This window comes from Capra hircus, chromosome 9 (assembly GCF_001704415.2).
Source record: "Capra hircus breed San Clemente chromosome 9, ASM170441v1, whole genome shotgun sequence".
In the NCBI taxonomy this organism is placed as follows: Eukaryota; Metazoa; Chordata; class Mammalia; order Artiodactyla; family Bovidae; genus Capra; species Capra hircus.
In genome coordinates, this window is record NC_030816.1 from 57,797,937 (window position 1) to 57,825,809 (window position 27,873).

The following is a 27,873-nucleotide window of genomic DNA, read 5'->3' on the forward strand; positions in this document are numbered from 1 at the left end:
ATGAGCAGTGTGTCTTCTGCTGCAGCTGTGCAGCTCTGCTACGAGCACCTGAACGGATCCTGTGTGAAAACCCCCTACTCACCAGCTCCCCGCCTCATCCTGTACACAGTGTTCACCTTTGGAGCTGTGCTGACTGTATTTGGAAACCTCTTGGTAATGATTTCCATTCTCCACTTTAAGCAGCTACGTTCTCCTACCAACTTCCTGATTGCTTCTCTGGCTTGTGCAGACTTCTTGGTGGGAGTGACTGTGATGCCCTTCAGCACAGTGAGGTCTGTGGAGAGCTGCTGGTACTTTGGGCAGCGTTACTGTCAACTCCACTCTTGTTTTGAAGGCTCATTCTGTTACGCTTCCATCTACCACTTGTGCTTTATCTCTCTGGACAGGTACATTGCTGTCACTGACCCCCTGGTCTATCCAACCATGTTCACTGTGTCTGTTTCTGGCATGTGTATTGCCTTCTCCTGGCTCTTTTCAATTATTTATTCTTTTTCCCTTCTTGGCACAGGAGCAAATGCAGCTGGACTGGAGGATCTAGTAAGTGCTCTCACCTGTGTGGGAGGCTGTCAAATTGCAGTGAATCAGAGTTGGGTATTGGTGGATTTTCTATTATTTTTCATCCCCACCCTTGTGATGATAGTTCTGTACTCCAAGATTTTCCTCATTGCTAAACAGCAGGCTAGAAAAATTGAGAATCTGAACAACAGGACTGAGCGATGCTCAGAGAGCTTCCAAGACAGAGTGGCCAAGAGGGAGAGAAAGGCAGCAAGAACCCTGGGCGTCGCAGTGCTGGCGTTTCTCATCTCCTGGCTGCCTTACTTCCTGGATTCCATCATTGATGCCTTCCTAGGTTTCATCACTCCCACATATATTTATGAAATATTGGTTTGGATTGCTTATTATAACTCAGCTATGAACCCCTTAATTTATGCTTTCTTTTATCCTTGGTTTCGAAAAGCCGTCAAACTCATTATCACTGGCAAAGTTTTGAGAGAGAATTCCTCAACAGTAAATTTATTTTCTGGGTAAGTCCACATTTTAGATGGAGGAATTGAATATAGATTTACAGTGAACACAGCATTGGGTAGAAAACTTCATCATATACATGCAAAAACTTGTAAAGTAAAAGAATAAATTATGCTTCCAATATGACCTGAAGACAAATTCAGTTTCATCATTCTTTGGTCAATATAACATAAAAACCTGGTTGTTATGGAAACAACATGACCTTGGAGCCAGAAATGTGGCATTTTACCTTTGATCTTGGGCTACTACTTGTCTCTGAACTTCGCTGTACAATCTCTAGTTATTAAACCCCTCCTTGCAGCATTCTTGAGAAAATGTAAGAGAATATATGGGGAAGGATGTAGTATAATTTTATTCAAAATCTTCTTTTATCATTTTATAATAGTTTAATCCCTGGTTATAGATTCTCTTTATTCCTTTGTAATATTTTCTATTACAAATTTAAATGCATCTGTGGAATACTTAGAGAGGTCCTGGTTGAAGGAGAGCAAAGTAGTAAGTCTGCACTGTCAGGTGGTCAGATTTATGCGTTCAGAAATATGATCTCAGTGTCAGGTAAAATCAATCCTGAAATAGATTTATTGACTGATATATATATATATATATATATATATATATATATATATATATATATGAGAAAGGCATGGCAATCCACTCCAGTATTCTTGCCTGGAGAATTCCATGGACAGAGAAGCCTGGTGGGCTACAATCCCTGGGGTCGCAAAGAGTCAGACATAACTGAGTGACTAATACGCAGACATATATCAGTTGAATTATGTACTATGGGAAAGGTAATTGATGTCATAAATAACATTCATTTGTTGAGTGGGCTTCTTCCTGGTGATCCTCTGCTCATAAAATTTCACTTGAGTTTAGAAATTTTACTAGTTAACATATGTTTAGATCATGCATGAGTTTTTAAGATTGTCACTCATATTGTACTTTATCTGAAATTAACTTACAATTTTGTTCACTTTTGCATTGTTCCAGAAATTATGTATAAGGGTTTTCATTGATACACAAGAAAGCCCCAATTAAAAATGTATTAAAAAATAGAACACTGAAGTGAAGGGGGCATAAAAGTATGACAGACAGAGGCTGATAAATACATTTTATATGACTCACAAATTTTCACATTAGATAAAAGCCAGCCAGCTTTTCAGAAATGAAGCCCTGTTTTTGGTAGAAAGATTGGAGGATGCTATACGTCTGGGTTTTTAAAAATAAATTAAAAATATTTTTACATAAATTGCTTGATTCTATTCTAACTTTCCCTGGTGGTTCAGCGGTAAAGGATCTGCCTGCCAATGCAGGTGACGTGGGTTCGATCCCTGGGTTGGGAAGTTACCCTGAAGAAGGAAATGGCAACCCACTCCAATAGTCTTGCCTGGGAAATCCCATGGACAGAGGAGCCAAGTGAGTTACAGTCCGATGGAGTTAAAAAAAAAAAAAAGAGTCAGATTTGATTTAGCAACTAAAACGACAACAAAACATTTTACCTTTTGTTGTAATCAGACATCAAGATTTAAAAATTAGAGCATCATGTCTCCTGAGCAGGAGTGAATTCACATCAATATATTCTGATTTTTTTCTACTTTCTTGCTTGATAGAAATTAGTCATATATTAGCACATCATTTCTGACTATTATTAGACATATGCTTTAAATCAATAAACCTTTCCTGAGATAGTGAATTATTTCTGATTACCTTATACTATACTTGATTGAAGTTCTCTCATCTTCATTTGGTGATTAAAGATGATTTAAAGGTACTTTTACCTGCTTAGTGTTTAGTTTACTCACAGGTCTTCAGTTCTGACACTGAAAATCATCAGTTTATTTTGATTTAGTGCTTTCAATATAGTAACTTTCTTTAATCCTTAATCCTATGCCACAAGCTATAGGGAGTCATACTTCTTCATTTTAAAAATGAAAAAGCTAAAATCAAAGTGTTTAAAAGTCTGTTGAATACCATAAAGCTTCTGGATTCAAATAAGCAGTTCTAACATCTAGTTTAATACATTTACACTTGTTTTTCCTTTTTCAGTAACCTTTTACACATGCTAGACAAATCTTTCAATTTTACCACTTTGTTTCCTAGAACTACATATTATTCTATTTTAAAAAATATTTCTGAACTTTCTTTATAAAAGAATACACTCTAGGCCTCATTTCTCTCTTCTATGAATTACTCTATTCATGTGGGTCTTGTCCACTCACCTTTGCTTCAGTGAACACTTATTGAGTGCTTCTGGTATGCAAACCTAAGAGTGCTTTGTTATATACTGCTCATTCTTTGCTTGGGACCATCTTACCTGCCCTATTCAGTCTTTACAACAACACTATGTGAGAGGAAATATTATGACTATATTAAATTACTATTACTTCTAGATCACAAATGAGGGACCTGAAGCAAAGAGAGATGAGTCTTATGCCCAAGGTGGCATATTTGTTAAACAATAGGGTCCGTGTTCATGTCCAGGGAGTCAGAAAGTGAAGTAAGTAGTAACTCTTCCTCCCCTGATGTGGCCCAGCCACTGAAATCAAATTACCGAAAGCAAGAAATGGAATATTTTCGGCCACATCAGTTAACAGAGGAGGTTATGATCATCAGCAATTGCAGCCACCACGGAGAGCGAACTGGTAACCCTGAGGGAACTCAAGAAGGAAAGAATACCTGCCATCCACAGCCACATAAATTCCTCATGTATCATAGTGCTTATAGTACTGCAGACTCTTTACATGCTTATTTTGTGGTTCTTGGGATCATCCCTTGGACAGAACATCCCTCTCTGTCAGATTTTGGTAGGTGAATTCAGGGCCAGAAAAATTCCTGGGCCAAGAATATCACATTAGCCAGATTTTCTTGACCATCCAATCATTGGCCCTCTGCAACAAATGTACAAAACACTAAAACTGAAGGTAACTTTGAGATGACCAGTTCTGAACCATTACCTTTTACTTTTTAACAGAGAAACTCAAATTTTAATATTTTCATAATACACATATGCATAATAGACATAAACTCCACGTAAAATGATATACAACTTGATGAGTTTTGACATTTGTAGACACCTGCAAATTCATCACCAAAATCAAGACTAAACTTATTTATTACTCCAAAAGTTTCTTCACGTCTTTAGTAATGTCCTTCTTGTTTATCCCTACAAACTTAGCCCCCTTCTGTCCCCAGGTAGCCACCGATGAACTTCATGTTACTCTACACTAGTTTGTACTTTCTAGCATTTTATATAAATGCAAGCATACATTATATACACTTATTTTTGTCTGAATCATTTCACTGTGCTTAGTGATTTGGAGAATAAGCCATGTCAAAGGATGAGTCAGTATCTGATTCCTTTTTCTTTGTGACTTTGTGACTTTGTGACTTATTGAGTAGTGTTGCACTGTGTGGGTTGGCCACAATTTGTTTATTCTTCTTATTTGTTGATTGAATTTGGGTTTGAACCATCATTTTTAAAATGCAGGCTGAAGTTTAAGTGACCTGAACAAGGCTGGATACCCAGAGTCTCATGAATTCGCAGAGTGGGGTTTGCCACCACCCAGGGAATGTCAGGCTGGATTGGGTCCTGCTGGAACAGCCCAGTGGTCCACTTTCATCTGCTCCTTCCTTAGGTCTTGGCACAACCTCCTCTTGCTAAGAATTGCCCCACCTCTGCTCGCTTATTTGTGGCTTGCCTGCTTCTAATGATCTGTGACCATCTATTTGTAGCTCTGTTTTATACTTATGCAAATTACATATTTGAATTATACAAGCATATAGTATATTAATTATAATTCATTTTAATAAAATATTTGTTATAATATATTGATATATAATACATAGAAATGCCTACTATAAATACATGTAACTAGAATGAATGTTCTTAATTCCAAACTAGCTTTAAAGAACTTAATAGGATTTCAATCATTATTTTAATTTTAACTAGAATGATGGTTTCAAAAATAAATTATCTGATAACTTAAAAAACATGACTCCACTGCCTTCTTGGACCTTTGTTTTAATGAGGAAAGTCTCACACTATCAGTCATTGGGGAGAGAGTTTATTGAATAGATTTTTATTGTGTACTGATGAGGATTTTGACCCCAGTATGATATTCACATCGTCTTCATAGACCTGTTCCCTCTGGTCTCTGTTCCCAGGAACTTTTGAGAATTTCTCTTTAGACTTGTCCATATTTAGTGCCTGTGTTTATTCTGTTTTCCTTCTTTAAACTTGATAGGCACTTGCATTTCAAGTTTAGACCCTTTAGCTCAGAATAAAATGTGTCAAGCATTGTTTTATGATTTTCTTGTCCTCATTCATTTATAAAAAAATTGTGTTTATTTGGCTGCATGCAATCTTAGCTGAGGCAGGCAGGATCTTTGTTCCATCATGTGGGATCTTTTATTGCAGTGCTCAGAATCCAGAGCACACAGGGTCAGTAGTTAGGGTGTGCTGGCTTAATTGCTGTGCAGCACGTGGGATCTTAGTTTCCTGACCAGGGATCAAATTCATGTCCCCTACATTGCAAGGTGGATTCTTAACCATGGGATCACCTGGAAAGTTCCCTTGCCCTCATTTTTTATTTACTTTTTCTGGGATTAAGAATCTCTGCCATACTTTATTAGAAAGAACATTTTTTTTTCATCTTAATGGTAAACTTTTATTGGGTATAGTGTGGATTGTATTTTCTCTACCCTGCTCTTTCCATTAGTTTGCTCCAATGAATTTTTATCTTTCAGAAATATTTCAGGGACATTTCAATGGAATTTTAGGAGGAAGTAAACACTGTGATCAGTTAATAGGGCTTATCTTCAGAGGGCATGTGCCAGTTCAGCCAGTCCATTGTGAAAATGATGAAATGTTTAAGTTCAGACCTGGCTAGCTTGGGCACAGGGAAGACAGGGATATTCCATGATATTTAGGTTGTGTTTCAACCTGGAGTCATCCAAACTGAGTTATTATCACACACAATGACTAGACAGCTCTGAGATCTAATGTGAGCTGAGGAAGGAAGATATGTAGAGGACATTGGGAGTCTGTGGTTGGAGAAAATACAATGACATATCATTTCCCATTTCACTCAATTTATTCCATAAGAGGTTAACATATATTTCTGAGAAATATCCATTAAACACAAATAGATTATGTAAAGAATCAAGTTCATAACGATTCATAAAGAATCAAGTATGATTCAGTTTCACACTCACTTGTAAAAATGCTTTAAATATTATTATTACATATAATTAATGTGTGTGTGCTTATTATGTGTTATCAGTGCCAATTGCTGTTGATTCATAGTTCAATACTTCTACCCTACTTTGTGTTTGGTTACATCTAGCCTCTAATCCAAAGAGACAAGAGTACAAAGCATTTCACTCTCACCCCTCCCATTAATAAGCTTCTGAGTTTGTGTGCTGGAAAAATCACAACTTTAATGCACCTTTCTCTTGTTTTGTTTTAATGAGGAAAGTCTCACACTATCACTCATTGGGGAGAGAGTTTATTGAATGGATTTTTATTTTAAGAATGCCTGAGTTTCAAAATCTGCAAATAGGGACTGGAAACTTTCGATAATGCAAGATAACCAAAATTTGCCTCCAAATTCTGTCCTTGGTATTAGAAGGATAGAATGAGAAATATGATTACTGCCTCTGAGAAATACGATTATTGTCTAACCTTATCTTTATTTGAGGCAGATCACTTTCTCAAGATGTATGAGCATAAAAGGAAGAGTCAGATACTGCAAGAATTTTAGAGGGTTTAGGAAGAGCCTCCAATTTTTACCTCATCTCAGCACAAGGCTGCTGCTGCTACTGCTAAGTCGCTTCAGTCGTGTCCAACGCTGTGAGACCCCATAGATGGCAGCCCATCAGGCTCCCCCGTCCCTGGGATTCTCCAGGCAAGAACACTGGAGTGGGTTGCCATTTCCTTCTCCAATGCATGAAAGTGAAAAGTGAAAGTGAAGTCGCTCAGTCATGTCCGACCCTCAGCGACCCCATGGACTGCAGCCTTCCAGGCTCCTCCGTCAATGGGATTTTCCAGGCAAGAGTACTGGAGTGGGGTGCCATTGCCTTCTCCGCAGCACAAGGCTAGGTGTCCTTCATTGGCCAAACATGAGAGCAGCAAATAACCTAGGTTCCTCTAATAAGTTTTGAAAGTAGCAAAAGAGAAAATGTAAAAAAATGCAAGGCGACTCTTTTCTTTTCACAGCAGACATTAGATATTGCTTTTTCTATGAGGTTGATTTCTCGGACATATACGTCTATTGGAAGAAACTTTACTATTTTAAATATTTGGAATTGATCAGAGGATGCCCTGGTCTATTTTAAGGCTCTAAAAGGCTTACCTGCTAAAATACCACCTTTGTTATTGAGAAAACTAATGGTTCCTGGAAACTTGGGTTTCAGAAACAATAAAATTGGTGAAAAAAATCCAAGGAAACCACAAATGCTTGCCAAATAATAACTTTGCCAGCTAAGGACTTCACAAACAGCAGCAGCAGCTGCAGGGACAATTTTATGTTTTGGCAAAATTTCATTAAAGAGAAGTATGTTTTTTTTTGCTCAGTCATGAATGACTCTTTTTGACTCCATAGACTATAATGTGCTAGGTTACTCTGTCCATGGGATTCTCCAGGCAAGAACCCACTGGAGTGGGTTGCCATTTTCTTCTCCAGGGGATCTTCCCGACCCAGAGATCAAACCTGGGTCTCCTGCATTGTAGGTGAATTCTTCACCATGCTCTGATATTAATACTATAGGAAACACATCGTTTATCTCTTTGCTCTTGTTTTTCTCCTCTTCCTCTGATTGATGAGGAGTTGGTCGTAAATCAGCACTGATTCCCAGACTGGCTTTTCAATATAACTGAATTAAGATTAAAAGACAACATTGAAATGAATAAATACTGAGAAATAACTTCACAAACATGTTTTCTTCTATGTAGGTTCTCTGCACCATTTAGGAACCTGGTTGTCACCTGAGGACTTTGCTTTCCAGTAGCAGAGCAATGAGGGGGCATCCTCGATGTTCCTCGTGGTGGCAGAGCATTCACACTCCATCTTCCCTCAAACTCTCAAGGTCATCAGATTGTACTACTCTTGCCTCTCTCCAATACTGTCAACTGGCACAGGGTCCTTCTTCCTTCTTGCATCTTAATGTTAATACCCAGCTCTCTGTCACTCTCTCCAGAACTACTCTCAATATATATAGATCTTAAATTTTTAAAGTATGAACACATGCTAGTTAAGTACTATATCATGTGCTTTAGAAACAGTAACCCCAATAGTTGTCATAATAACCTTCTGTTGAAGGGAATATTATTATCCCCATTTCACAGCTGAAAAACTGAGTCCTCGGTCGGTTACAAAGTTGGGGAGAGCCTGGATTCAACCCTAGGCAACTGGGTCCAGAGTCCATGCCTTCTTAAAAGCATAATTTTATTTATGTATTTTAGGCTCTGTTGGGTCTTCACGGCTATGTGGGCTTTTCTCTAGCTGTAGCAAGTGGGGGCTACTCTCTTGCGGTTCAAGGGCTTCTCATTGCGGTGTCTTCTGCTGTTAAGGAACATGGGCTTTAGACTCAGGAGCTTCAGTAGTTGCATCGCAGGAGCTCAGCAGGTGTAGTTCCCATGATCTAGGGTACAGGCTCAGTAGTTGCAGCACACGGGCTCACTGACTCCTGGGTTTGTGGGATCTTCCTGGATCAGGGATCGAAACTGCGTCCCCTGCATTGGCAGGCAAATTCCTCACACTGACCAATCACTGGAAGACCCCAGAGTCCATGCTCTTGACCAAGTGCTAATCTGCCTCTAACAGTTTCTAGATATTCTCTTCTTCTAGGATATCACCGCCAATCTGCCTCTGTCCTTACTTAGGACTTGTCATTTACCAGCTACAATCTTTTCTCTAAAACTCCCAGGACTTCTCGTTATCAAATTTTTTTTTCTGTTTCATTTAAAAGGCACATCCATTAAATGTTTGGAATAAACCAATGAAGTGTGTGAAGCATTTGTCATCAACACATTATTATTTCTGTACCAATAATCAGATATTCAACACAATATCTGCATGAATACTCAGATAGACTGATTAAAAAATAAACATTAGAAATAGCCTTATGTCAGTGTTTGTCACCAAATTAATTAGACATAAACTTACAATGTTATCGATTTTAGAGTTTTAGAATGTGGGCTTGTACTAAAACCTGAAATCCCTCCAGTTTAGGTATATCATCACCAACACCAGCCTTTCAGGCTCACTTGCTCTAGAATGCCAAATGCAAGTCACCTTTCAGCTCTTGCTTGCTGGAATTCATTGCTATTCTCCTCACCCATCTTAAATGTCAGCACTATCATTCTACTTAGTCCTTAGAAGTGAAGTTGTAAATTGGAAGTAAAGATCCCACACTTGTTTTATCATTTTTGTTAATGCTTATTATATTTCTAACTCTTATATACTATACTAACCTGTACTATTCTATGTTATTGGTAACATAACATAGTAATTCAGTTTAAGCATAAGTTAAATACTTTTCTGCCTTACCTCTAGTCACACAACTCTTTATGGTGGGTATTATTACTCCCAAGTCAGAGCTGAGCATTCTGATGCCAGAGAGTTCAGGTAAGTGTTCCAAGATCGCATACCCAGGCATTTTCTGATTCAAAGCCCTCTACAATCATTCCCTAGGGACACTGTCTTCGTAGCTTAGATGGTTTCCCCATATAGATTATACCAAACACATGTATTGTAGCTCTTACTTTTTAGAAATGACAAAAAGAATAGAAATCAAACACAATGAGAGAAGAATTACAGAAGTTCTCTTCAAATAATAATGCAATTGATAATAAAGCTCTCCACAGTATAAGGAGCTGTACTCACTGGTCTCATTTCAAACAGTTGTCCACTCTAAGTTGCTCCTCACCTCTCAGGCCTTGACTGACATTGTTGGAGGTGGTTCTGACATTCAGCATAGTAAGGAGAATGAAACAAGCATGGGGTTTGGACTGAACCTGAATTCCTCTTTCCTCTCTGTCAGTGAAATTAACTTGTCTAGTTTCAAAATAGGCTGGATATTGAAGTTGGGGAGGATGTGCTTCCACGGGGGAGGCTGCACATGGGAAATTTCTGTACCTTCCGCACAATTTTGTTTTGAACCTTAAACTGAAGTGAAAGGGAAATTTGCTCAGTTGTGTCAGACTCCTCGCATCCCCACAGACTGTAGCCCGCCAGGCTCCTCTGTCCATGGAATTCTCCAAGCAAGAATACTGGCGTGAGTAGCTGTTCCATTCTCCAGGGGATCTTCCCAACCCAGGGATCAAACCCAGGTCTCCTGCATTGAAGGCAGATTCTTTACCATCTGAGCCACCAGGGAAACCCCAAGAATACTGGAATAAGCCTATCGTTTCTCCAAGAGGTCTTCGTGATCCAGGGAAAGAATCATGGTCTTCCACATTGCAGGCAGGTTCTTTACCAGCTGAGCTACCAGGGAAGCCCCATGTGTTGAACCTAGAACTCCTCTAAAATGTACTTTATTTTTTTAATGAGTTAAATTGTACCTACAATATAAGGTTGACAGCTGCTAAATGGATGATGATAGAAGCTCACATTATTTACAATTTGCTTTCAAAGCTCTGAAATCTGGTTTTTTGAACAAATGTGTTGATTTTCATTCCTTGATTTTCTGCTGAAATTTCTTTTTCACCGAGCATTGTACCACTGAAATGGAAAGTATCCAAGAGAGTGTTTTCTTTTCTAGGACTGCTGTAACAAATGACCACAACCTTGCTGGCTTTATTCTCTCACAGAAATGTATTCTCTCATAGTCCTGTAGACCAGAGGCCTGAAATAAAACCCTCTGATTTTAGAGGTCTTGACAGCAGGGCCATGCTCCCCTCCCATGGCTCTGGGTAGAGTCACTCTCTGTCTGATGGCTCCAAGCACTCTTTTGCTTGTAGCAGCATCATTCCAATCTCTGGCTCCATCTTCACAAGGCCATCTTCTCTCTTCTCTTTCTCAACTTTTGTCTAAGGACACTATTCTTGGATTTAGTGCCCATCCGTGTAGTACAGGATGATCTCATCTTATTAAACCCATGAAGGCATCTTTTCCAAAGAAGATCTGGCTCTGGGGGTTAGAATGTGGGCATATTCTTTGCGGGGGTGGGGTACAGCATTGAGCCCACTACAGATAGGAATGTGAAGTCTTCTGTCTGTGAGAATCTCACAGCAGCAGTATTCAGAGGATTTACACCCATTTCTCATGTGGATGGAGAGACACTGCAATCTTCTCCCAGTGACAACATCCTGAGAGGAGAATGATCTTTTCTCTACCAGCGCTGATACTTGTAGAAGTTCAGAAAGAAGGGTGTGTCTAAATACCATGGCATTTTTAAAGCTTTCCTGTAATGTAATTCATCCTTTTCAAGTTGCTCGCAATGTGTATTTCATTTTCTGTTTGTTGGTATCCAGTTCAGATACAAAAATGATTCTTAACTGGAGAAAAAAAAGCCAAGGATTGATTCTCACTGCTTGTGACCTGTCATATCTTTGTAACAAAAGTCCAGTAATGTGGCCACAGCAGGACTGTGAATAGAGAAAAAGCTCAAGTCTAAGAAGAAAAAAGACTTTGACCAGATAAACATAATGATAATCTAACTTAATGTGAAGACTGTTTTGTAGAAAAACTCTCTTAATAATCACTCTTGAAAATAACCTTCCAAGTTCACACCTTGCACTACAGGGATTCCATCAAGGGATTTTTAACATTAATACTAATCCTCAGAACTTGCGGATGTTGGCTTTTGCAGTTGCCTCCACTTGACTTTACTTCATCAAAGAAGTAAAAGACTTTTACTCTTGTTGCAAAGAGATAGCTTAATCTCTGAAGTGAACTGGACAAGGCCCTTATGTGGCTAAGTGGACTTTGTAGATGTGATTAAGGATTTTGAGATGGAAAGATTATTCTTGACTATCCAGGTGAGCTCAATGTAATCACAAGGGTCATTAAAAATGAAAAAGGGAGATGAGGGGAGAATCAGAGTCAGAGATTTGAAGATGCTATCCTGTTTGGTGGAGAAGGCAATGGCAACCCACTCCAGTACTCTTGCCTGGAAAATCCCATGGACAGAGGAGCCTGGTAGGTTGCAGTCCATGGGGTCGCGAAGAGTCGGACATGACTGAGCGACTTCACTTTCACTTTTCACTTTCATGCATTGGAGAAGGAAATGGCAACCCACTCCAGTGTTCTTGTCTGGAGAATTCCAGGGGCGGGTGAGCCTGGTGGGCTGCCGTCTATGGCGTCGCAGAGTCGGACACGATTGAAGCGACTTAGCAGCAGCAGCAGCAGCAGCAGCATCCTGTTTGGAGAAAGGGACTACAAACTAAGGAATGCAGGTGACCTCTAGAGCCCACGCCAGTTAGTCGTGTCCAACTCTTTTTGACCCCATGGACTGGACTGTAGCTCACCAGGTTCCTCTATCCATGGAATTCTCAAGGCAAGACTACTAGAGTGGGTTGCCATTCCCTTCTCCAGCGGATCTTCTTGACCCAGGGATAGAACCCAGGCTTCCTACATTGCAGGCAGATTCTTTACCATCTGAGCCACCACGGAAGCTCTTCAATTGACCTCTGGAAGTCAATAAAGACAAGAGCCAGATTCTTCTGTAGAACTTCCAGTTGGATGATAGCACCTTCAATGCCTGGTTTCAGTCCAATGAGACCCATTAAATTTCTAGCCTCTGAAACTATAAGATAATAAATTTGTGTTGCTGTAAACCACTAAATTTGTGGTAATTTGTTATAGCAACAATAGGAATCTAGTACAATGCCCAAATCCTGAGTCAGGCACTCCTTGTAGGTTTGCAGGCATTTCCAACCAGGCTGGTGCTTATCTAACAAGTGAACCCAAGTTCCATTACCCTATCAGCAGCACTCAGAAACTTTGCTTTCTGAATTATTGGTAGTTCATGGCCCCTTGGCTTTAAGAAAACTCTATTTCTACTCCCTTGACTCTAGTCTCCCAGGGCCTAGATGTGTGCTTGTTTGCATCCCTGCTTGGCAGTAAAACTTCTTTGATCAAATACAATATTGTAAAGTAATAAACCTCCAATTAAAATAAATAAATTTATATAAAAAAACTCTGATCAGAGCTCAGTCTTTGATCTTGTATTCCTCATTAGCTACTGTACCATCCCCAAACAAAATAAACATGAATCAAATCAAGACAGAATCTAAATAGCAACATGGCATTTTCTGAACCTATGTTTCCCGATAGAAATTCATGTCTCTTTTCCTCTTTATAATTAACATGAAAACATCAGCCATTGCTCATGGTTTCCTTGTCTTCCCTACTCATTCCCATTAATTCTCAATCTGCTGCAATTTGGAGTTTATCTCCAATATTCCACCAGAAGAGGTAGAATCATGTTCATCAGTGATCCAGTTTTTAATGACCACAAACAATTTGCAGTTTTTATTTAACCTGACCCATCACTAACGTTTGACACTCCTGGTCAAAGAGTGTCAAACCACTTGTCCCCTTCACAAACCATTTTCATCCCATGGGAGTCTGTGGGACCACTTTTTCATCTTTTCCCATCTATATTTGTTTGTAAGCATAACTTTGAAGTTGGTGCACATCCAGTTCCTTCTATTTTCACTATATGACCTTCTAAACTGGTCAACAAATATTTATTGAGTATCAGATATATATCCTAGGCTTTATGGCAGGTGTACAGCAGGCAATCACATTTACTTCTCAAAACATGAGTATGCTGAAGAATTTCATGTGATCATATCAGGCAAAGTTTCTTTTCTGAGCTAAACATTTACAGACCAAACCACTCACTAAAGAATCTCAGTGCTACGTCCCTCTGACCAATCCCAACTTAACCCATCATCTTTCCCCCAAGTGTACTCTTTCTCCTACTCTTTCTTGCGGGCAGGCTAAAAGCCTGGAATCACCCTTGATTCCTGCTTCAATAATGCACCCCAAACCTCTCCCCCCTCTCAGGCTTTAAATTCTGTATGTTATATTATCAAAAAAGGGGGAGGCAAGGTTACTAAATAGAGTGGGAAGAAATCACGTTATATTTGAGAACTGAAAGGAAAGAAATGATAGTACTCCCCAGAAGAATTTGGTAGATGATTAATTGAATAATTGTTTTCACGGGAGGGATTCTCATCCACCTGATCCCCAACCCCTGGCTTGTTGGGCCCAGTTCAACTTCTCCTTCCTCACCCAGACTTACTAGCACTGGCACCCCCACCCCCTCCACTCTATCTGAGCACTGGGTATGATGCCGGGAAGGTTGTGGTCAGGTGTGCACTGAGCAGTCTCAGGGCAAGCACGGCAAGTGTCACCCCATCTCAGGCTGGTAGGGCACAGCATGTTACTTGAGAGATTCAGGGACTCCAAGCCCCTCCTTCACCAGTTCAGGTACTGTGTGGTTCCTGATGTGGAGGCTGCCATCTCAGGGGGTTGTCTATCTGCCTTTGGTTGAGGTGGCAGGCCCAGAGAAGGGCAGATACCTGGCTCAGGTTCCTCACTCCAACCTGAGCCTGAACTATTTTTTCAGCAGTTGGTGGGAGGGGGTGCCTGGTAGTGGTTGGATCACTGAGTCACAGGACAGGGTCTCCAGGCACCTTTGAGGACCTGCACTTGCCCTGCTAATATCTCCATGTCAGAGAGAGGCACTCCATAGCAAAAATCAAACATCTTGGCAGGTGAGAGAAACTGCAGAGAAGGGGAAAAGCTTGATACTTTGAGGGCACTATTTTTCATATTTCTGAATAAAGATCTCCACATTTTTATTTTGCCCAACCCTGCAAATTATGCAGCCAGTCTTATAAATAGTGAACAGATAACATTATTGTCATATACAGAATAAGGCTAGTTCAGAACAGTTGAATTAAAAGAAATTTCTCTGTTGGAAAATCATAAGGATTTTGATAAGGTAGCAGGGCTCAGAGAAATATCTTCTGTAGAACTTTTTAATTGTAATGACATAAAGTAAGTTTCCTTTCATGAGTCACCCTACAGAGGTTGCTTGTGAGGAATTTATCATGGACAAAGTTTATTGGCTGGCTACTTAAAGCATCCTGGGTGTTAACTTCTCAGATGTGAAGGTGGAAGTCTATTAAGATGTGACTTTTTAAACATGCAATTTTTGCATGTGTTATCCTTTATAAGGGGGCTTCCCAGGTGGCTCAGTGGTAAAGAATCTGCCTGCCAGTGCTGGAGATGAAGGAGACATGAGTTCATTCCCTGGGTCAGGAAGATCCCCTGGAGTAGGAAATTGCAGCTCACTCCAGTATTTTTGCCTGAAAAATGCCATGGTCAGAGGAGCGGTGGGCTAAAGGACTTGGGGTCATTAAGAGTTGAGACAATTGAGTGACTGAGCAACTAAGCATGCACACATATCCTTTGTAAGGAAGAAATTCACAGGTATAAAGGGCCAAGTAATTAAATTAAATTTCTTCAATTATTAGGCAATGTGTTTTCTGGACTGATGAAAAATCATAGTAGATTTGCTTAGCATTAACTATCTAGGAAATTTAGATTTATTATAGAAATATTAGGTAAACACATAAAGAATGTATTTCTGAGTTTTAAAAATTCTTTTAGTTTCTCTTCATAACAAAATGGGAAAAGGATGAAATATGAGACAGTTTTTAAAAGTAGTACTCAAGTATGCAGTTTTATTTTATTTATTTAATTTTCAGAATTGAAGACCATTTTTCTGAAAAGCAGAAACACAGCAAGCATCCAACTGCAGAACCATGGCCAGCAATCTTTGCCAATCTGAAACCGTGCAGCTCTGCTCTGAGAGTGTGAACAGATCTTGTATTAAATCTCCTTACTTGCCTGCATCTCGGGTGATTCTGTACAGTGTTTGGCCTCGGGTCTTTATTGGCTATCTTTGGAAACTTCTTGGTGATGATTTCAGTTCTTCACTTCAAGCAGCTGCATTCGCCAGCCAATTTCTTGATCGCCTCTCTGGCCTGCGCGGACTTTCTGGTGGGAGTGACCGTGATGCCCTTCAGCATGGTCAGGTCCGTGGAGAGCTGCTGGTACTTTGGAGCCAGATTTTGTGCGCTTCACAGTTCCTGTGATGTGGCATTTTGTTACTCTTCTCTCTTCCACTTGTGCTTCATCTCCATCGACAGGTACATTGCTGTTACTGACCCCCTGGTCTATCCCACCAAGTTCACGGTGTCTGTGTCTGCATCAGCATCTCCTGGATTCTGCCCATTGTGTACAGCGGAGCTGTGTTCTACACAGGTGTCAGTGATGATGGGATGGAGGAATTAGCAAGTGCTCTCAACTGTATATGGGTTTTGGTAAATGTTTTGTTATTTTTTATATACCATATTTTTTATATACAATTGTTATGATAATTCTTTATGGCAAGATTTTTTAAATAGCTAAACAACAAGCTCTAAAAATGGAAAATACTGGTAGCAAAGCAGAATCAGAGTTACAGATCCAGAGTGGCCAAGAGAGAGGGAAAAGCAGCTAAAACCCTGGGGGTCACAGGAGTAGCGTTTATGATTTCATGGTTACCATATACAATTGATATATTAATTGATCCTTTATGGGTTTCATAAACCCTCCCTATATTTATGAGATTTGCTGTTGGTGTTCCTATTATAACTCAGCCATGAAACTTTGATTTATGCTTTATTTTACCCTTGGTTTAGGAAAACTTTGAAAGCTATTTTAAGTGGGGGACTTTTTAAGGATAGTTCATCAACCACTAGCTTATTTTCAGAGTAAATGAAAGCACTAAGTTGAAAAATTTAGGACTATTTTTAAAATTATGAATTTATGATGAAATTAGATACAAAAAATGAATAAAGCCTTTCAAAATTGGGGAAATGTATATATATTTCAAATTAGCCAGGAGCAAAGTCACAGACAGGTGCTTCATCATATAATATTTTTTTCTCTAAGTAATAAAGGCTTGGCCTTGAGGAGGGCCTGGCAGCCTACACCAGTATTCTTGCCTGGAGAATTCCATGGACAGAGGAGCCTGGGGGGCTATAGTTCATAGGCTCAGCAAGAGTTGAACACAACTGAAGCAGTTTAACAAAGTAATAAATGGTAAAGTGGTTTACTTGTATCATCTGTCTTGATGCTTTGTACACATCCTTACTATATGTACTTGTTATACTATATGTATGTATATACTATATGTACTATATATCCAATTCTGTGAATCCTGAATTTCATTTTTCATTCTCAAATCTGTAATCATTTTCTCATTTAGGTTCAACTTTCATTTATCTTTCAATGGTCCTTCTTTCTCAGTCTTTTGCAACATTATTTCATTTTCTAGGGCTGTCATAGCAAAGTATCACAGGTAGGGTGGCTCAATTGAAGGAAATTATTTCTCCCACTTAGAAATGTAGAGGTTAGAATTCCAAGATCAATGTGTCAGCAAGAGCTCATTTGCTCAGAGGACCCCTCTCCTTGGATTGCAAATGCCTGTCTTCTCTCTGTGTCCTCTTATGGTCCTTGCTACATGTGAGTCTGCATCCTAATCTACTCTTCTAAAAATACCAGTCATATAGGACTAAAACTCATTTTAGCTTAATTAACTTTTTAAAGATCTTGTCTCCAAATACAGTTATATTGCAAAATACTGAGAGTTAGGAATTCAACATATGAATTGGGGGTGAGAGGACCTGATTTAGCCCATATCAGACAGTCCGCGCCTGAGGCCAGGGATGGCGCCCGAGGCCAGGGGCAGCAGCCAGAAGGAACAACCCCACGGCTGAGGCCAGGGTGACGACCAGGAGGAGCAACCCCACGCCCAAGGCTAAGGGCGGTGGGCGGGAGGAGCAACCCCACGTCCAAGGAGTGGTGGCTGCCCGGGCGTAGGAGGGCCTAGAGGAGCTATCCCACACTGAAGGTCATGAAGGGTGGTGGGAGGAGATACCCCTCATCCAAGGTAAGGAGCAGTGGCTGTGCTTTGCTGGAGCAGCCATGAAGAGATACCCCACGCCCAAGGTAAGAGAAACCCAAGTAAAATGGTAGGTGTTGCAAGAAGGCATCAGAGGGCAGACACACTGAAACCATACTCACAGAAATCTAGTCAGTCTAATCACATTAGGACCACAGCCTTGTCTAACTCAATGAAACTAAGCCATGCCTGCGGGGCAACCCAAGACGGGCAGGTCATGGTGGAGAGGTCTGACAGAATGTGGTCCACTGGAGAAGGGAATGGCAAACCATTTCAGTATTCTTGCCTTGAGAACCCCATGAACAGTATGAAAAGGCAAAATGATAGGATACCGAAAGAGGAACTCCCCAGGTCAGTAGGTGCCCAATATGCTACTGCAGGTCAGTGGAAAAACAAATCCAGAAAGAATGAAGGGATGGAGCCAAAGCAAAAACAATACCCAGTTGTGGATGTGACTGGTGATAGAAGCAAGGTCTGATGCTGTAAAGAGCAATTTTGCATAGGAACCTGGAATGTCAGGTCCATGAATCAAGGTAAATTGGAAGTGGTCAAACAGGAGATGGCAAGAGTGAACGTCGACATTCTAGGAATCAGCGAACTAAAATGGACTGGAATGGCTGAATTTAACTCAGATGACCATTATATCTACTACTGTGGGCAGAAATCCCTCAGAAGAAATGGAGTAGCCATCATGGTCAACAAAAGAGTCTGAAATGCAGTACTTGGATGCAGTCTCATAAATGACAGAATGATCTCTGTTCGTTTCCAAGGCAAACCATTCAGTATCACAGTAATCCAAGTCTAGGCCCCAACCAGTAACACTGAAGAAGCTGAAGTTGAAGGGTTCTATGAAAACCTACAAGACCTTTTAGAACTAACACCCAAAAAAGATGTCCTTTTCATTATAGGGGACTGGACTGCAAAAGTAGGAAGTCAAGAAACACCCGGAGTAACAGGCAAATTTGGCCTTGGAATGTGGAATGAAGCAGGGCAAAGACTAATAGAGTTTTGCCAAGAAAATGCACTGGTCATAGCAAACACTCTCTTCCAACAACACAAGAGAAGACTCTACACATGGACATCACCAGATGGTCAACACCGAAATCAGATTGATTATATTCTCTGCAGTCAAAGATGGAGAAGCTCTATACAGTCAACAAAAACAAGACCAGGAGCTGACTGTGGCTCAGACCATGAACTCCTTATTACCAAATTCAGACTCAAATTGAAGAAAGCAGGGAAAACCGCTAGACCATTCAGGTATGACCTAAATCAAATCCCTTATGATTATACAGTGGAAGTGAGAAATAGATTTAAGGGCCTAGATCTGATAGACAGAGTGCCTGATGAACTATGGAATGAGGTTCGTGACATTGTACAGGAGACAGGGATCAAGACCATCCCCATGGAAAAGAAATGCAAAAAAGCAAAATGGCTGTTCGGGGAAGCCTTACAAATAGCTGTGAAAAGAAGAGAAGTGAAAAGCCAAGGAGAAAAGGAAAGATATAAGCATCTGAATGCAGAGTTCCAAAGAATAGCAAGAAGAGATAAGAAAGCCTTCTTCAGCAATCAATGCAAAGAAATAGAGGAAAACAACAGAATGGGAAAGACTAGAGATCTTTTCAAGAAAATTAGAGATATCGAGGGAAGATTTCATGCAAAGATGGGCTCGTAAAGGACAGAAATGGTATGGACCTAACAGAAGCAGAAGATATTAAGAAGAGATGGCAAGAATACACGGAAGAACTGTACAAAAAGGATCTTCATGGCCCAGATAATCATGATGGTGTGATCACTCATCTAGAACCAGACATCTTGGAATGTGAAGTCAAGTGGGCCTTAGCAAGCATCACTACAAACAAAGCTAGTGGAGGTGATGAAATTCCAGTAGAGCTATTTCAAATCCTGAAAGATGATGCTGTCAAAGTGCTGCATTCAACATGCCAGCAAATTTGGAAAACTCAGCAATGGCCACAGGACTGGAAAAGGTCAGTTTTCATTCCAATCCTAAAGAAAGGCAATGCCAAAGAATGCTCAAACTACCACACAATTGCACTCATCTCACACGCTAGTAAAGTAATGCTCAAAATTCTCCAAGCCAGGCTTCAGCAATACAGGAACCATGAACTTCCTGATGTTCAAGCTGGTTTTAGAAAAGGCAGAGGAACCAGAGATCAAATTGCCAACATCCGCTGGATCATGGAAAAAGCAAGAGAGTTCCAGAAAAACGTCTATTTCTGCTTTATTGACTATGCCAAAGCCTTTGACTGTGTGGGTCACAATAAACTGTGGAAAATTCTGAAAGAGATGGGAATACCAGACCACCTGACCTGCCTCTTGAGAAATCTGTATGCAGGCCAAGAAGCAACAGTTAGAAGTGGACATGGAACAACAGACTGGCTCCAAATAGGAAAAGGAGTACGTCAAGGCTGAATATTGTCACCCTGCTTATTTAACTTATATGAAGAGTACATCATGAGAAATGCTGGACTGGAAGAAACACAAGCTGGAATCAAGATTGCTGGGAGAAATATCAATAACCTCAGATATGCAGATGACATCACCCTTATGGCAGAAAGTGAAGATGAACTAAAAAGCCTCTTGATGAAAGTAAAAGAGGAGAGTGAAAAAGTTGGCTTAAAGCTCAACATTCAGAAAACAAAGATCATGGCATCTGGTCCCATCACTCCACGGGAAATAGATGGGGAAACTGGAAACAGTGTCAGACTTTATTTTTGGGGGCTCCAAAATCACTGCAGATGGTGACTGCAGCCATGAAATTGAAAGACGCTTACTCCTGGGAAGGAAAGTTATGACCAACCTAGATAGCATATTCAAAAGCAGAGACATTACTTTGCCAACTAAGGGCCGTCTAGTCAAGGCTATGGTTTTTCCTGCTGTCATGTATGGATGTGAGAGTTGGACTGTGAAGAAGACTGAGCGCCGAAGAATTGATGCTTTTGAACTGTGGTGTTGGAGAAGACTCTTGAGCGTCCCTTGGACTGCAAGGAGATCCAACCAGTCCATTCTGAAGGAGATCAACCTTGAGATTTCTTTGGAAGGAATGATGCTAAAGCTGAAACTCCAGTACTTTGGCCACTTCATGCGAAGAGTTGACTCATTGGAAAAGACTTTGATGCTGGGAGGGATTGGGGGCAGGGGAAGAAGGGGACGACCGAGGATGAGATGGCTGGATGGCATCACGGACTCGATGAAAGCGAGTCTGAGTGAACTCTGGGAGTTGGTGATGGACAGGGATGCCTGGTGTGCTGCGATTCATGGGGTCGCAAAGATTCGGAAACGACTGAGCGACTGAACTGAACTGAACTGAACTGAACTGAGGCTTGAGGACATTATCTAAGGGTCTGTTTATTTACTGTTCTTCTGTGACTCTATCTCCTCTGTATCTTCCTGGAGCTTTTGGAGCAGCCGGTAAGCCCCTCCTGCTTAACGGATGGTAAGAATCTTAGAATGTCCACTTGTAGTATTTTGGAAACAGTAATTCTGCTTTGGAATCAGGTATTAGTTATAGACATTATAAAGAAGTAAAAATTGTGAAAAAAATTTACCAAAAAATCTGATATAATGATTGTTAGCTAACATAAAATTGGCATTTGAAAAAATTATCTATTATCACTAGCAGGGACCATTTCTGCATCAATTTCTCTCACTTGAAAACAATGTGTAATTCACATTCTCATTTTTTTCTCAGCAGTTTTCTCACCTAAGTGTAGTCTGTATTTACTTCTCCAGGATGTTGTAGGATCAAAAATTCTTGGCTTTTGCTGCAAAAAAACCCTAATATTAGAAAAAGCATAAACAATGTATGAATCTCTGACCCGTGTCTCCTGTGTCTCCTGATTCTTCATCTGCTGAGCCATTGCGGAAGTCCAGTGTATTTTGTATAATGAAACCATTGTAGTATAAGTAGTGGTATGTAAGTCTTTTTCTTTTGGATTTTTCTGTCTTGTCAGTCAGTTGAAGTAATTTTTTCTCATTGGTTTTCATTGAGTCTTTTCATTGTTTTCAAACAAATACTGAACATTAAGTATATACAAGTAAGTGGCTCAGAAGGTAAAGCGTCTGTCTACTATGCGGGAGACCCGGGTTCAATCCCTGGGTTGGGAAGATCCTCTGGAGAAGGAAATGGCAATCCACTCCAGGACTATTGCCTGGAAAATCCCATGGACAGAGGAGTCTGGTGGGCTACAGTCCAGGGTTTGCAAAGAGTCGGACATGACTGAGCGACTTCACTTCACTAAGTACCTGTGCAAGGATAGCTAAGGATTAAAAAAAATGTATTTTATCTAGTATTTTCCTCAAGGAAAATAATTTTGTAAGTATTATGGGCAATTCATTTTAAATATATTTTTGAGACTCAGAAGAATATCGCAGACCTAGCTCCTGTGAGCAGAGGATGAGTTGCCATCACAATGCTGGCGCATGGTATTTGGTCATTCCTATAATATTGTCATCTCACCCACATATGGTCCCATGGCCTGCAGGTTTAAAAGTTGTTAAAACAACCTTATTTTTCAGTAGAAAGGACTTTTGAGGAATCCCCAAGCATGTTTGGACTTGTGTAAGCAAATAGAAGGTAGATTAGTTTGGGACTGTAGGATTAATTTCCATAAATGGAAGGCTGGGCTTGGAAAAAGAGGAAGACAAGTAGAGCAGTAGCATGATAAAAATAAGTACATTTTCATGTTATCACTTACATGTATCCTCAATACATCAGATTAACTGCAGCAGATTTTAAAAAAGGACATCTTCCTATTTTTAGAGCATAGAGAACATAGAAAAAATTAACTGAAAGAGTCAGATAATAGTTCCATTCAATAAATGTCACACAGAATTACAGTTACTAAGTTAAATTATAGATAGTCAGACCAAAGGAAAAAAAGATTGAAAAATATTCTATTGTTATATATGAATCCAAAATCTCGAGTACAATTCTGAGTATGAAATTTCTTTTGAGCATGTAGTGAGTATGTGGAACTCAACAAAAGAGAAAGAAAACAAAAGAGCAGATTCTTGCATTCACTCCAGGATAGCAGTAGCAGTGTTAGTCACTCAGTCGTGTCTGACTCTTTGCAACCCCATGAACTCTAGCCTGCCAGGCTCCTCTGTCCATGGGATTCTCCAGGCAAGAACACTGGAGTGGATTGCCATTCCCTTCTCCAGAGCATCTTCCTGACCCAGGGATCGAACCCAGTCTCCCGCATTGTAGGCAGATTCTTTACCATCTGAGCTACAGGGAAGATCACTTCAGGATAGTCTTTCCTAAATATGACCACCCAGGTTGGCTGATCAAGGCTTTCTAATTACACAAGCATGTAATGCTTTTGTTGGTACCACATTATAACCTCCTTAGCATTAGATGACTGAATTAGAGTTGGCAAAATGATTCCAGGAAAACTCATTAGTAGGTAGGAGTGAATCTATCATATTATTACTCAAGAGAAAAGTAAAAAGACACCAGATCATGTTAATACTAAGTATGAGAATGAAGTTCTTTGATCTTGCCTGTGTTCAATTTGAAGTTTTGATTGCTCATTGTTTCCTTCTTTAAAATGATAAAAATATATCTGTCACTGAAATTCAGCACACACTGAGAGATGAAAATTTAGAAGCAATCTCTTTGGAGTCCAGTAAAAGACAAAATGGTCCAATATTATCACATTTTATAAACATTATTTTATTGCTATTGTTGTTCAGTTGCTAAGTCATGTCCAACTCTTTGTGACCTCCATGGAGAGCGGTACACCAGGCTTCCCTGTCCCTCACTGTCTCCCTGAGTTTGCTCAAACTTTTGTCCATTGAGTTGGTGGTGTTATCTAACCATCTCATCCTCTTATCACCCCCTTCTTCTCCTGCCCTCAATATTTCCTGGCATCAGGATCTTTTCCAATGAGTCAGCTCTTTGCATCAGGAGGCCAAAGTATTGGAGCTTTAGCATTAGTCCTTTCAATGAATATTCAGGATTGATTTCCTTTAGGATTGACTGGTTTGATCTTCTTGGTGTCAAAGGGATTCTAAAGATTCTTCTCCAGCACCACAATTTGAAAACATAAATTCTTCAGGCCCAGCCTTCTTTATGGTCCAACTCTTACATCCATACATGACTACTGGGAAAACCATAGCTTTGACTATATGGACCTTTGTTGGCAACGTAATATCTCTGCTTTTAATATGCTAAGTTTGTCATAGCTTTTCTTCCCAGGAATAAGCATTTTTTTTCATTATTTATTTACTTATTTATAGAAACATATCACCAGTCTAGGTTCGATACAGGATACAGGATGCTTGGGGCTGGTGCACTGGGATGACCCAGGAATAAGCATTTTTAAATTTCATAGCTGCAGACACCATCCACAGTGATTCTGAAGCCAAAGAAAATCAAGTTTGTCACTGTTTCCATTTTTTCCCCTCTATTTGCAATGAAGTGATGGGACTGGAGGCCATGAACTTAGTCTTTTGAATGTTGAGTTTTAAGCCAGATATTTTACTCTCCTCTTTCACCTTTTACCTCCTCTTCACTTTCTGCCCCTAGGGTGGTGTCATCTGCATATCTGAAGTTATTGATATTTCTCCTCACAATCTTGATTCCAGCTTGTGCTTTATCCAGCCCAGCATTTTGCATGATATAGCCTGCATAAGTAAGCAGGGTGACAATATACAGCCTTAATGTACTGTTTTCCCAGTTTTGAACCAGCCCATTGTTTCATGTCTAATTTTAATTGTTGCTTCTTGAAGGAGGTCTTCTCAAACAGCGCTTCTCAGGAGGCAGGTAAGGTGGTCTGGTATTCCCATCTCTTGAACAATTTCCCACAGTTTCTTGTGATCCACACAATCAAATGCTTTAGCAAAATCAATGAAGCAGGTGTTTTTCTGGAATTCTGTTGTTTTTTCTCTGATCCAGCGGATGATGGCAATTTGATTTCTGGTTCTTCTGCCTTTTCTAAATCCCACTTGTACCTCTGGAAGTTCTCAGTTCACTGTCGAAGCTTAGCTTGGAGAGCTTTGAGCATTACCTTACTAGCATGTGAAATAAACACAACTGTGCAGTAGTTTGAACCTTTTTGGCATTGTCCTTCTTTGGGACTGGAATGAAAACTGACCTTTTCCAGTCCTGTGGTCACTGTTGAGTTTTCCAAATTTCCTGGCCTACTGAGTATAGCACTTTCACAGCATCATCTTTTAAGATATGAAATAGCTCAGCTGGAATTCCATCACCTCCACTAGCTTTGTTCATAGTAATGCTTCCTAAGGCCCATCTGACTTCACACTCCAGGATGTCTGGCTTTAGATGAATGACTGCACCATCATGGTTATCTGAGTCTCTAAGACCTTTTTTGTACAGTTCTTCTGTGTATTCTTGCCATCTCTTCTTAATCGCTTCTGCTTCTATTAGGTCATTACCATTTCTGTCCTTTATTGTGTCCATCTTTGCATGAACTATTCCCTTGATAGCTCTCATTTTCTTGACAAGGTCTATACAATAAATAAGCAAATATAAATGTAATATACATGAATGACTGGAATGCATTTGAATTTACATCTTGCATGCCTTATAGCTCATAAATTTTCTCCTACTAAAGTGTCTCTGACTTTTTATTCATCTTAAAGAGAATTTTCTGAAATATCTCCCTGCGGTATATCCTGTGCAATAGGTCCTTTTTGTGTAGAACTCTTCAGATAAATAAGATCTCATATTTTTAGTTAGCTAAGACTTTTTCCTTTTAGCAATGAATAAATTTTGAAATATATCAGATGGAATTTTGTATTTCATTGGATGATCATACAATTTTAATCTGTTAAAATGGTGAATTATAGTAATAGATTTTCAATTGTTAAAGCAAACTTCCATTGGCATAGACTCTAATCAAGATGTATCATCTCTTTATATGCTGTTAAGTTTATTTTGTTTAGAGTTTCTGCTTCATTATGAGTGAGTGTTCATTCTTTTTCCTTGAGTTTTGTATCCATGCTATTCTATATCAAACAATAAATTTTAATTGGAGATTAAAAGTGTAAATTTCTTCTTCTTCACACCTTGCACCATAGGGACTCCACTGTAGATGATTTTGGATATGGGATTTGTCTGTGCTTCCTGAGGGGATTTGGCATTAACTTTTTAGATAGTTTGGAGGTGAGTAGTAAAAGGTAACCTGCGTCTTTTGCATCTCCTGCATTAGCAGGCAGGAGTTTTACCACTGGCATTATACGGGCTTCCCTAAAACGTAATGAATGAATAACAAATCAATACGCACCACGCTAACTTTGACAAAGAGAAATACCCACCCAAACATCAGGCAGGTAATAAAAGATTGTTGTTAAACTGTAAGGTAAGACATCTTTTGTGGGAAAAGAAAATTTGCAACAGATTTATTTGAAATTAAATTATTATTCAATTTAGAATATTGTTTCATAGTACATTTTAAGTATAAAAATTATACTTTATATTCTAAAATTAAAATAAATTCAAATTCAATATACAGTTATTTAATATGTTCAGAGATTAAAACTAACATAGATACATGACAGGTCACATGATAATGTTTGGTAATTATAACAGAAATAATTGGTTCAAAGATCTATTTTATTTGATTGAAAAAGGGAGGAACTTCTCCGGATGTTTACGTGCTATCTACAGCAGCACCATGAACAGCAGCTCATCCACTGCTGCAGCCGTGCAGCTCTGCTACGAGCACCTGAACGGATCCTGTGTGAAAACCCCCTACTCACCAGCTCCCCGCCTCATCCTGTACACAGTGTTCAGCTTTGGAGCTGTGCTGGCTGTATTTGGAAATCTCTTGGTAATGATTTCCATTCTCCACTTCAAGCAGCTGCATTCTCCAAGCAATTTCTTGATTGCCTCCCTGGCCTGTGCAGACTTCTTGGTGGGAGTGACTGTGATGCCCTTCAGCACAGTGAGGTCCGTGGAGAGCTGCTGGTACTTTGGGGAAATTTACTGTAAATTTCACACTTGTTTTGATGGGTCATTCTGTTATGCTTCCATCTACCACTTGTGCTTTATCTCTCTGGACAGGTACATTGCCGTCACTGACCCCCTGGTCTATCCAACCAGGTTCACTGTGTCTGTTTCTGGCATGTGTATTGCCTTCTCCTGGCTCTTTTCAATTATTTATTCTTTTTCCCTTCTTGGCACAGGAGCAAATGCAGCTGGACTGGAGGATCTAGTAAGTGCTCTCACCTGTGTGGGAGGCTGTCAATTTGCAGTGAATCAGAGTTGGGTATTAGTGAATTTCATTTTATTCTTCATTCCCACCCTTGTGATGATAGTTCTTTACTCCAGTGTTTTCCTCATCGCTAAGCAACAGGCTAGAAAAATTGAGAATCTGAGCAGTAAGACTGGGCGATGCTCAGAGAGCTTCCAAGACAGAGTGGCCAAGAGGGAGAGAAAGGCAGCAAGAACCCTGGGCGTCGCAGTGCTGGCGTTTCTCATCTCCTGGCTGCCTTACTTCCTGGATTCCATCATTGACGCCTTCCTAGGTTTCATCACTCCCGCATATGTTTATGAAATACTGGTTTGGATTGCTTATTATAACTCAGCTATGAACCCCTTGATTTATGCTTTCTTTTATCCTTGGTTTCGAAAAGCCATCAAACTCATTGTCACTGGCAAAGTCTTGAGAGAGAATTCTTCAACAGTAAATTTATTTTCTGGGTAAGTCTACATTTTAGATGGAGGAATTGACAGTAGATTCACAGTGAACACATGCTGGGTAGAAAATTTAGTCATATGTGTTTCTAATGTAAAATAAATTATGCTTCAAATTTGACCCAAACACTTAAATTCAGCTTCATCATTCTTTGGTAGATATAACATAAAACCCTGTATGTAATGGAAAC

General features: G+C 39.8%; 2 protein-coding genes and 1 pseudogene across 2 annotated transcripts; all 3 read left to right on the forward strand.

Annotated features, from left to right (window-relative positions):
• LOC102168262 (trace amine-associated receptor 7a-like) lies at nucleotides 1-1,029 on the forward strand. Its single transcript, XM_018053517.1, has one exon. The coding sequence runs from the start codon at nucleotides 1-3 to the stop codon at nucleotides 1,027-1,029; it is 1,029 nt and encodes a 342-aa protein (XP_017909006.1).
• LOC102171245 lies at nucleotides 15,812-16,808 on the forward strand (annotated as a pseudogene).
• On the forward strand, nucleotides 26,661-27,692 carry LOC102168541 (trace amine-associated receptor 7a-like). The gene has a single exon (XM_005684832.2). It carries the CDS (start codon nucleotides 26,661-26,663, stop codon nucleotides 27,690-27,692), a length of 1,032 nt encoding a protein of 343 aa, XP_005684889.2.

Coding starts and splice junctions, on each gene's coding strand:
- LOC102168541 (XM_005684832.2), top strand. CDS start 26,661: ATGAACAGCAGCTCATCCACTGCTGCAGCCGTGCAGCTCTGCTACGAG.
- LOC102168262 (XM_018053517.1), top strand. CDS start 1: ATGAGCAGTGTGTCTTCTGCTGCAGCTGTGCAGCTCTGCTACGAGCAC.